Source organism: Lampris incognitus, chromosome 3 (genome assembly GCF_029633865.1).
Source record: "Lampris incognitus isolate fLamInc1 chromosome 3, fLamInc1.hap2, whole genome shotgun sequence".
Taxonomy (NCBI): Eukaryota; Metazoa; Chordata; class Actinopteri; order Lampriformes; family Lampridae; genus Lampris; species Lampris incognitus.
Window position 1 is genome coordinate 14,661,367 of NC_079213.1, and position 12,277 is coordinate 14,673,643.

Genomic DNA, 12,277 nt, shown 5'->3' on the forward strand with positions numbered 1-12,277 from the left:
AGAGTCTTTAAAAGATTTCTCAAATGCCTCTGGTCTAATTACCAATCAAAACAAGAGTGAAGTAATGTATGTACATTACACTGACAAAACATCTACTATATGTGGGTTACAAGTGAAACAATCAGTTCAATACCTTGGTATTAAGATAGACAAAGTGTCCTCTGATAGAATTTTAGGGAACTTCTGGCCCAAATTAGAAAAAGCAAAAAATATCTTTCATTTTAGTTGCTGGTTACAGAGAGATCTTACAATTCAAGGCCGAGTGTTGCTATCTAAAGCGGAAGGCATTTCCAGGCTTGTGTACCCAGCTCTCTATGTTGACAACAAAACGTGTGCAGCCATTAATTCACTCTTATTTAAATTTATTTGGAAAAATAAGACTGAAAAAAGGAAAATAATCATTAGAAAATACTCTGAGGTGGCTTCAATGCTTTGGACTTCAATACTATTAATAATATCTTTCAAATCAACTGGATAAAACACTGCCTTGCTGATAATGATTCTTATATCCCCAACCTGATTTTTGAGAAATGTGATGGATTAAAAGTTTTACTTTCCTGTAATTATAAATTTAGTTAATTGCCCCTTAAACTAGCAAACTTCCACAAACAGGCTCTTGAAGCCTGGAAATTAGCATTTAAACATAATTCTCCCCCCATACCTGTACTATTTGGAACAACCAGTATGTACTATTTAGAAACAAGACTACCTTTTTTAAGAACTGGATGGACAATGATATAATATTTGTATTGGACTTGACAAATTCCCAGGGTGGGCTTTACAGTCATAAGGATGTTATCCAAACAACTGGTGCAGACCTTTCTAAGAATGAATATGAAAGAATTGTCAAGAGTATATCTACAAGACTGATTCATTTCGTAAAGGCTCCTTTACTTTATGGCCCGTTTTTCTGGAGAACTCCCCAAAATTAAAATAGGGGGCATAAACCTGCTTGATCGCAAATGTAATAATATGCACATCAGGAGAACACTTATTTCAGATGAAAGCTGCGTTCCTAAAGCATTATATATTTGGAAGCTATCTTTCCCAATGTCTGTCAATGAAAACATATGTTCTGAGTCTAACAAGTTCTTCATACCCAATAAAGTCAAAGAAATTCACTTGAAGAGACTCCATAAATATTACCTATGAAACACATTTTTATGCACATTTAAAGCAGAAATCTCAGCAAAATGTTCATTCTGTAACACAGAAGAAGACACTATTTTACATTTATTCATTAATTGTCCTTATTCCTCTAATCTATGGACAGATATTGCATCAATAATTTTTGATACATTTAACAAACTAATTGGTATAAAGAAATTATGGTCATGTTCCTTGATTGCAACACTGGCTCATCTCCTGTAGACAATGCTCTCAAAATTCTGTGTTTTGTTTGGTAAATTTCACATTCACAAATCCAAGGTGATGGGCTCCAAGCCAGATATTCGTTTATTTGACATTGATCTGATATTCTTTTTCAAGTCCCTTACCGAAATAATTTCTAAGAAAAAGGAAATGAAAAAATCTCTCATCTTGGAAAAAATACTAAACACATTAGATAAATGAACAGCTTAGATTTACATTGTTGTTGTTTTTTTCCTCTGAGACTCCTAACATAGTGACTCTTATCATCACCTGATCATCAACCTCATAAGTTTTTTTTTTGTTATTTTTGTCAACCTTTCCTTGTTTATTTATTTTATTCCTTTTATTTTATCTTTTTGGCATTGTATTATATTTAGACTATAATTATTAGTTTTTTATGTTTTGACTCTCCCCTGTACTGAAACTCTAATATTGTATTGTTGCAATGTAAAAAAACAATTGTACATGATTAAAAATAAATAAATAAATAAAACATGTAAAAAATAAATAAAAAACCCCATCAGGAAGTGTGTATACAAAACAGATATTTCCCACAGCCACGTGATACTGGCGAGCCCCCAACGAATTCTGATGACTGCGATTGTGCCCCATTAATAGAAAACCGCAACCTCTACGTAAATATCGTGCATTCCGAGAAAAGCCCATTGAAAATTGTTAATAATAACAATAATAATAATAGTTACATTTATATAAGCCGTTTTTTACGTTTTCTAAAGTAATTCTTTATGTGTTTCTGTATTATGTTGTGGTCACTTTAAGAATCACAGGAAGTCAGTAACAAAGTTACGTAACGTGACCAGTAATCCGGAAGTAAGTGAACACGTTTAAAATGGAGACCTCGAAAAGGGGGCTTGTTGCGCTATAAGCGGGTCGGCTAATGGGTGGGTGTGCTATAAGCGGGTTGGATAATGGATGGATAGCTGTGAAGAGAGAAATAGAGTCATTTCGTAGCGCTTTAGTCCCGTTAAACTTTAGCCGGGCGAATTTCCGAGCTGTGAACCAACGCTAGCTAAGTAGTTAGCGTTAGCCTCGTTGCTAACGCTGTTTGGAAATAGGTTATTTTGAATACATCGTTGGCCGCCCCACTTCTGAATTTACTTTAGTTTGTTGATTGGACGAAACGAGTAAAAAACGAGTAAAAACTCAGAAACGAGTAAAAAAAAAAACTACGTGGAGTTATGGTTTACTTGTTTGCCAACGCAAACCTCCGCGTGAATTCCAGATGGAGGACGAGAAACGCATGGACAGAAAGCAGCAACTAGCAAAGCTTTGTCAAAAGCTAAGAAACATGAGAAAAACATCTCAACGAAGATGACACGGACAATATCAACCAGGTGATCGGCTCAAACTCTCCTGAAACATGTTATGCATATCTGGTTGACACGGAGAAGAGAGCTGACCCCCGCTCGGATTCTAAACATCTCGCCAGACTTCTGGACTGTTACATCAGGGTGATCTCCTACATACCGCTTGGAAAGCATGGTAAAAATGAAAGCTATGCCAGGATGCTGGTCAGATTTGCTGAGTTAAAAGCGATCCAGGATGTCAACGAGGCAGATGTAGACTTCACTGTAGCTACATCTCACAGTCCAAATTTTGCTTTTGTTCATATTGCCCATGCACAATTTGAACATTCACAAGGCAATACAGAGGAAGGCATTCACATTTTGCAGAGAGCCATAGAACTAGATGCAAAACCGAAAGAACTACTGGAGACTGCCTTGCAGAGCCTCCAGTCAGGAAAAGCATGGCACCATTATACAGAAGATGAAGAGAATATCTCAGAATTCTGTAAAGATTGTAAAAAGTCTGATGGGACAGGTGACTTAGTGCTGCCCAGTGTTTTTAGTTCAGGGACAGAGCCCCTGAATGGATTATCCCACCTGAAACGAGCAGGTGTCTTGCCAGGGAGAGTTCCTGTAGTTCCCTTCTCTATCCCAGAACGTGATGATGACAGTGATGGGTGGTCCTCAAAGCCAAGTGATGCATTCATCCCTAAAAGCTTGTCCAGGCAAACATCTGGCTCAAATATAAGTGCAGTGTTTACCCACTCATCCTCCAAGAAAAGAGCTGTAAATGGGAGATTTTCTCAATTGTAAACCCACAACTGTTAGTCCAGAGCCATGTCCTTGGGAGGATCAGACAACCATAGACTCCACCACCACACTCTTTAACAGACAGGACAAGAAGAATACCTTTAGGATGGAAGATCCCACTTTCAAATTTGAGCAGATCATCAATTCAAATTCCCCTGCGTCATGTTGGACATATCTGCTTGACTTGGAGAACAGCGGCAACCCTCACACTGATAGCAACCTCCTCACTAAGCTTAAAGGCTACTATTCCAAAGTCTTCTTCAGACTTCCAGCTATGCCAGAATATTGGTGAGATATGCATAACTCAAGGGGATTGAAGATCCAGATGAAGCACAGGGCCACTTCATAGTTGCAAGATCATATTGCAAAGGCTTTGCCTTTGTGCACATAGCACACGCCCAATTCGAAGTCTCTCAAGGTAATTTCAACAAAGCCACTTCAATTCTACACAAGGCCCAGGCATTAAATGCTCAACCATCCGAGCTCCTGGAAGTGGCCATACATAACCTCAAAGCTAGGGAGAAACAGCTCATACCAACCAAAAGGGAAGAAAGTACCCCAGACCTGCATGCTGATGCTCCACTATATGTGGCAGCTTGTGGGAACCAGGACTTGCAGGTTCCGACTCAAGCATCAGTGGACCAATCCACTGAACAAACTAAACCTGCTAACAAGGAGCCTTTGCCAGAGTGGAAGATGCCAGCTGCTATTAGCTGTCATATTTCTCCTCAGGAGAAGTACATGACACCCCCTGACCCTCGACCTGTTCCTTGTTTGCTGGACTGTATTCCTACGCCATCCCTTCCTCTCCTGTCCAGACTAAATCTATCTATGGTCTGCCAGACACCCCAAAACTACAAAAATCCCCAGGTTGACAGCTATGTCATTCCTGTTCCAAAGAGAGACCCTGAAGTTGTTGCTTCTGTAGTGCACAGAGCAGCCCAGGCCCAGAAACCCTGCATGCATCCCAAACATATGTCATATTCCCCAACCCCACAGGATTCCCTCACCTCTTTGTCCAATGAATCCATCACTATCAAAGGCAAACAATTCTTCATCCTAAAAATGATTGGACAAGGTGGATCTAGCAAGGTTTATCAGGTCCTGGACCACAAAAAGCAGCTATTCGCTGTGACGTATGTAAACCTTGAGGAGGTTGATGCTCAGACTATTCAGAGTTACAAGAATGAGATTGAGCATCTGAATCACCTGCAGCAATACAGTGACCAGATAATCAAGCTGTTTGACTATGAAATAACCAACAGTTACATCTATATGCTGATGGAGTGTGGTAACCTGGACCTTAATACCTGGTTGCGGAACCACAAGGCTGTTAACCCATTGGAGAGGAAATTTTACTGGAAGAATATGCTGGAGGCTGTCCATACCATCCATAAACATGGAATTGTCCATAGTGACTTAAAGCCAGCCAATTTTGTCATTGTGAATGCTTCACTCAAGTTGATTGACTTTGGCATAGCTAACCGCATAAGACCAGATGTAACAAGCATTATGAAGGACTCACATGTAGGGACCCCTAACTATATGCCCCCTGAAGCCATCAAAGACACATCATCCAAACCAGGAAAAGTGAGCTCGAAGATTAGTCCCAAAGGGGATGTGTGGTCCCTGGGATGTACCCTGTACTGCATGACCTATGGGAAGACTCCATTCCAAAGCATCACCAATCAGATTACCAAGTTGCATGCCATTGTCAATCCATCTCATGAAATTGAATTTCCCGACACTGCAGAGGGAGATCTATTGGATGTGCTGAAGAGATGTCTGGTAAGAAACCCCAAAGAGCGAATCTCTATCGCTGAGCTCCTAGAACCATCCATATCTGCAGCTCCTGCCACAGGCCTCTTCTGAACCAGAATATCCAAATAACAGTAATGTCAAGCAAATATTAACTGACCTTGCAGCCCTGCAGTCTCCCAACAGCATCATCAGAGCAGCTAATAACTTGGCAAAAATGTGTATCAGTGGCAGGAAGCTGGATGTTGCAGAATGTGCAAAGTTGTCAAGCAAACATTCTTGGAAAATGTGAATAGGAGCTAGTGGGTTTTTTTTGTCAGCTTGGAACATGTTTTAGTTTTTAACCACCAAGCTGTAATAGTATGTTGTGTTCAATGTTTATCGTTCAATCTGTTCAACTGTTCAATCTTTATCCTTGTATTGCTGTCATACTTTTTCTTACCTGTTACCTGTTTGGTTACTTGTATTGAGTAGATTTTTGAATAATTTCTAGAACTTTGATTTTTTTTATGCAATTATATTTTTGCTCAAAATGCACTTAGGCCTCTACTCTGTTATGTTTAAAATATGCCAGTATTACATAATCTAAAGGAGATGTTTCTAGTTCTGGTCCTTTCTGACAAGCTGTTCCAGGTTTAAAAAGGATTGTTTTTGTTGTTGAAAAAAATAATAAAAATATTGTTTGGAAAAAAATTTGAGCATGACACAGAGTGCTGCTCTGGGTCTACCCCAGGGTCTCCTCCCAGTTGGCCGTGCCCAGAAAACCTCCAAAAGAGGCACCCTAATCAGATACCCGAACCGCCTCAACTGGCTCCTTTCGAAATTCATATAACAATAATTACAAATAAATGAACAGATAATTGATTACATTTTAAAATATGATGCCATATATTACATTTGAAGTTAAATATACCATAAATACAATTTGTAATGGTAAAAAACAAGGGGATTTAATTAATATTAAAGCACAGAGGCCCAGTGGTTAGCATTTTTGCCTCACAGCTAGAAGGTCCTGGGTTCGAACCCTGTGGTTGTCCAACCTTGGGGATCATCCCAGGTCGTCCTCTGTGTGGAGTTTGCATGTTCTCCCCATGTCTGTGGTGGGTTTTCTCCGGGTGCTCCAGTTTTCCCCACCATCAAAAGAAACATGAATGTTAGGGTTTACACTCCTGTCTGTACCCCTGACCAAGCCAATGGGAAAAGAACTGGAGTTGGTCCCCGGGCCCAGCATGAAGACGGCAGCCCACTGCTTCTAACTACACAGATCACAGCTAGGATGGGTTAATTTGCAATAACTGAATTGCCCCAAGGGGATTAATAAAGGAAACTTAATTAATTTGATGAGTTGGTATATTTACATTGTGTATGTAAATATACCAACTTTGCACATGTTAAAAGCAAGCATAGTGTGATTATGCTTTTTGTATGTTTTAGTTTCACCCTTCCTTGCAATGTCAATAAGCCTGTGGGCAAGGGGCCAACTGTCTTCAGAGTCTTGATGTTAGGGAGGCGTTTATCTGACTGTCAAGTTATATACCGCACATATATTGAGGACAGCACACCCACTCATGTATTTTCATAGTAGAAGTAGTTCTTTAAGATTCCCATTTAACTTTATATCGTATTAGTAATTGAGCATTATTACAGCACTGCTATAATAATGCTCAATCCACTCCTGTGAAGTGTCACTTAAACTGCCCATGACTACTTTCATCCCCCCCCCCCCCACACATCTTCTAAGATCATTTTTCTCGTTCATGAAAGCACTTTGAAACTCCTTTAATGTTTCTGCCGGCCATCTCATCTCCATTAACAAGGCAGAATCATGGTTTCATCAGAACATCCGGTCTGATCTGTACTCCGTCTTGGTGAAAATGACGGATAACGGGATGAAAGCAGCCATTTTCATGAGGCGTACATTTGTATGCCTTTCTACATTTTGTCATCATTTATCACACACGCAGAAAATAAAATTTAAACACAATGTAAAGCCATAGCTTGTAGAATAATATTCACATTTGGGGGTATAATAATGGAATCAATTTCCTCACATTGACCGGTATTGATTTGTCTAGACATATTCCTTCTTAGAAATGGTTTACCTTTTTTTTTTTTGTAAGACGTGACATCTGCAGCTCCTGTTCTCTGCATTCATATACTGTTTAACTGCTTTTATTTCATTTTGAGAATAAATCTGACTCTGCAGATGCCTGACCACTCCACGGCAATTGGTGTGACTTCCCTGTCAGGTGCGATGGGACTACTTCCAGGTCCATCGGTTCGTGTCTATATGGTAAAACATGGCGAGTCAGTGAATGTTTAATAATGCGGCTAGGTCAAGGAGGATGACGGATAATGAGCTGGAGGCAGATTTGGCTTCAGTTGCCGCCTGAAGAGCAGTTTAGATGGAGTGACCTCTCTTTACAAAGAGCCATTTGGCTGGAGGAGAGCTGACTGCTGCTCGTTCAACAGATTTGGGGTTTACTGGAATATATTGACCGTAAACCTTAATGTATATATTCCAGCAAACCTCAATATTTTGTTATATAAAAACAAAGCATATTGGATATATTATTATGGACTCCTTTTTGCTTGTATCAACCGATGTGCAGCTATTTGAGGGTTATGTTGAGGTAATTTGTTGTCTTTATCAAGCTTCACTTTATCATTGCACTAAGTGTAACTGTAAATTCTGTATTAAATGTATGTAAATGGGACATTGAAACTGTCTGCATTTCATACTCATCTAGTAAAGTGCTGTAATTAACCCAATCCCCTTATTGGAAAACATATTTTACTAAATACAGTCACAGAGGGTATGAAGAAAGCCGTTTTGGAGAAGAGGAGATATGCCAGATCCCAATACCTTACTTTATTTCCAAACATTTATTTGTGAAAACCTATCAAAATCTTATTTCAAGACTTTGACAGACTTTCCATACTCCAACACACAACACGTCCACATTAGCAAATAAATAGTCAACCAATATTAGGTGGCACTAGTTTATGGAAACAAAACCTCCTTCAAACATTTCAAGTTTGTTATAATTCTTGTGTATAAACGTTACCAGTAAAAAAAAAACATTTGGAAATAAGACAGAATAACACCTAAAAGACACGAGCGAAATAAATTTCACAATAAACGGGTGGGCTCAGGAAATAAATAAGCAAAAACGTGGCACTTGAAAAAAAACAAAAAAAAACTGCAGGTGCAACATCTCAGAGCCCACAAAACATCTGATGGAACAAATATTCTCAAAACACACTTGCATTTTACATGTTTAGATAACAGTCCTAAATCCAGAGAAATGTAAAATGAGTCTAACAGGAAACGTAACTTAAATTCCTAGATTTCTAACATTTTCAGTTTAACAAGTTTGGCTGTGAAACTCACATAGCCCCAATATTACAAAACAGTGAAATAACACAGGCTATCAAGCCCTTATTTTTTGCCTTAATAAATGTGCTTTAATGCCCTTCCCTTTAGAGTTGATGCAAAAAATATATTAGAAAAAAACAAAACAGAAGAAACCTTGACATGATATTCAGAGGCCTATTTGCTTGCCAAGGGTCTTTTTCACCCCATTGTTACATTTCACATTACCACTTAAGGTTAGTTTTCTTGACCTTGTGTTAAACGGCTGCACACACACACACACACACACACACACACACACACACACACACACACACACACACACACACACACACACACACACACACACACACACACACACACACACACACACACACACACACACAGCACCCCACTGTGTATGCAGGTTTAAAAGGGTTCATAAGCAGAAATCTCCGGGCCACTCAAATCACAGTAAGACCAGAAAAAAAGAAAAAGAAAAGGGGGGGTTGGGTTTAGGTGCAGCAGGACGAGCTAAATTGCCCCGGTTTGCCTCTCATACATTAACTGCAGTTCTCCTCGGGGTATTAACAATGCAACGTTGGCATAAAGGTATCCACTTGTTTATCGGATTTTTTTTTCTTGGACCTTCTGGACGGATGTTGTGAAGGCTCACCGTCTCCTCGTGTGCGGTCGGGTTTTTAGGGTGACGGACAGCTGCCCGAATCTGGAGCCAATAAACAATGGAAAAGTTCAGACGTTGGGAATGAAATTGTGTGCTTCACCAAATTAACTATATAATAAACTTTTTTTTAAACGTAAAACACTAAGAGCCTTACAAAAACACTCCACAAATAGTAAAACTGAAAATATTAGATAACAACAACGATAATAACAATGTCAGATATGAATTAATCCCTGTTACAGAAGGCTAAATACATGCATCTGTAGCCTTGCAACTAAAAAGTGGGATTAGTGATGACATGTTTGATGGTAACCAGTGAATTAGTGAACATCTGCCTTGTGAAAAAACAAAAAGAAAAAAACGATGCTACCCTAGAAGTCCTTGGTCTGCTGTGATCATTCCTATTTGTGATAATATGCGTCACCTTTGTGGTTTAGCTAGTTACTAGTTCACCAACCTGGATCGGACATGAACTGCTTCACGCCTCCTCTCAACCAAGGAGATCTGCGCCCGGCTCGCAGCAGACTCACGAGTCAGTCGCTAAACGCTTCGCTCAGCTAGACGCTGTGACGCCGTTTACACCTGGCATGAACATGCGTCTTGGGTGGTCCGATCACAAGAGGACAGCGTTAAGTACAGGTGTGAACGCACCCAATGCGTCCTCAATGTGTCTTGAGATCTGATGGTTCAGGCCACATTTGCAGGTGGCCTGGGACGCATTTGTCCACATCGCATTTGAAGTGTAAACGCATGTGTCCCGGGATGCACTGAAGGACCAAAGCCTCCTCTGGGTTTAGTTTTTTTGTCGTTGTTTTGTTTACCTCGTCTGTAATTTTTGACACACATCGGACCCACAACTGTGGAACAGCCCTGCCCGCTTGCACATTCAAGTTCAACTTCAGGTTCAAGTTCATTTATCCACCGCGGTGCAGAGCCTGACCCTCTCAAACCTGCCAAAATTATTAAATAATCTGAGCCTGAACTGACGTGATCGGGTCGAGCCCGATAGGGTTCAGATTGAGAATTACAAACTCTAGTGTTGAGATATTTACATTTTCCCACACAAGTTTTAAGAATGACTTCTGCTGTATATTTTGAGCACAGAATGAGAAAAGGCAAAACAATCGGATCCTGACGCTCCTAATTCACTCAGATACAAATAATCTGATGAAGGAAATTAACTATCTGGTGCAAAATGCATTTGCTGTTTTCCATGCCACTGCAATCATGTGAAACTATTTACTCACAACAGACTATTTTTAAATACAATAATATCAGGTCAGGGGTCTGAAGGCTTTCAGACAGATCGACATCATCATCATCATCAGAATAAATAATGTTTATTTACATTTTTAAAAACCTATTGTGCTTCACAACAAAGTGGAATGGAAATTTAAAAAAGAAGTGCAGTTGGGATAGGGGATGATTTATTGTGTTTCTTTAAGAGCACTTCAAAGTTTGTATGACAACATAATTTGGTAGACTGACAGTAATAACTTACGGATGTGAAATACATCATACTAATTGACAGTGCATTCAAATGAGGCTCGGGTGAGCAAGGATGTCTCATTTTGTTAAATGCCTGTTGCTTCGACTGCCCCCTCCTCGCGTTGCTGGGCATGTTTACGTGCAGCGGTTTTAGCCTAACTAGCAAGATTCTAAGCAACTGGAGGCAACACTTTTGTTGTACTCTACATACATCACAAACCCTTGAATATAAAAACGACTGATTGAAATCGGTTGATAAATGTAAACGTTATAGTGCTTTTTATCCAGATAAACCGCAGCTCCCCCATTCACTTGTATTTGTTTACAGGCCGGTCTTACCCGGTGCAATGTGACGGCGATGTTGACGTATCGCAGCAACAGGCTGAAGCGGTCAATGCAGCGTCTATGCATTTAGAAGTCCCCAGACGTGGGCGTCCTGGTAGCGTAGCGGTCTATTCCGTTGCCTACCAACATGGGGATCGCCAGTTCGAATCCCCGTGTTACTTCCGGCTTGGTCGGGCGTCCCAACAGACACAATTGACCGTGTCTGTGGTTGGGAAGCTGGCTGTGGCCGGTCGGGGTGGTCGGTTGGGGTGCCTGTTCAGGGGGGAGGGGGGAATAGCGTGATCCTCCCACGTGCTACGCCCCCCTGGAGAAACTCCTCACGGTCAGGTGAAAAGAAGCGGCTGGCGACTCCACGTGTATCGGAGGAAGCATGTGGTAGTCTGCAGCCCTCCCTGGATCGGCAGAGGGGGTGGAGCAGCGCCCGGGACGGCTCGGAAGAGTGGGGTAATTGGACAGGTACAATTGGGGAGAAAAGGGGGGGGGGGAGTCCCCAGACGTTGGTAGGCGGCGCTCTCAGATTGTCGGCTATCGTGAGACTAGGCTCGCGGTAACTCAGAATGGATCCCAAGCCTATGACTCAAAGGCCGTGATGTTTGGCACAAATGGTGATGGAAGAGTTCAGAGTTAGGGTTTGGGCTCTGCACTCGGTCATAGAAACGGCATGTGACATTGGCTGTACTAGCGGGGGACAAAGCACAGCCTCTTTCTGGTCTAGGATGGTGAACTAGTGACGACCCTGTTCCAACAATGCTGTGCACATAACTGTTTGCAAAATGTCTCTGAAGTCCCGCATCATCGCTTATTTACAGCTGCCGTGTCCAATGAAGATGAATGTTGCTATTATTAGTCTTCACTGTCACACCAACAGGAAAATAAAATCTTAATCCACGCAATTCACTTCTGAGGATCAGATCTGGGTTTGGGGGGGGGGGTAAAAGATAAAAATGCCCTCCTGTCACTTAGGATAATGAGAATCTGTCTTATAGTTGCCCCCCCAAAACACATTTACTCAATTTCTCTTCCAGCCATCATCTTGCATTATCTCTGATGTGTTATGTCAGAACTGCTCTCTGTTGTTCTGAATAAGTGATCCGATGTCAGAGGAAGTGGAGAAGATTGCTAAACGCTGACCAATTTGTTTCAAACATCACTTCACAA

General features: G+C 40.8%; 1 protein-coding gene and 1 pseudogene across 1 annotated transcript in view; one reads left to right on the plus strand and one right to left on the minus strand.

Moving 5' to 3' along the window:
* The first annotated feature begins 2,614 nt into the window (after nt 1-2,614).
* LOC130110772 (dual specificity protein kinase Ttk-like) lies at nt 2,615-5,538 on the plus strand (annotated as a pseudogene).
* A 2,565-nt stretch (nt 5,539-8,103) lies between these two features.
* The window catches only part of zgc:113263 (uncharacterized protein LOC503753 homolog), a 79,292-nt gene continuing 75,118 nt past the window's right edge, over nt 8,104-12,277 (minus strand). Inside the window, exon 24 of the mRNA XM_056277182.1 lies at nt 8,104-9,328. Within this exon, the coding sequence (XP_056133157.1) occupies nt 9,303-9,328 (26 nt within the window). The 3' untranslated portion in view covers nt 8,104-9,302. The remainder of the gene's footprint in view (nt 9,329-12,277) is intronic.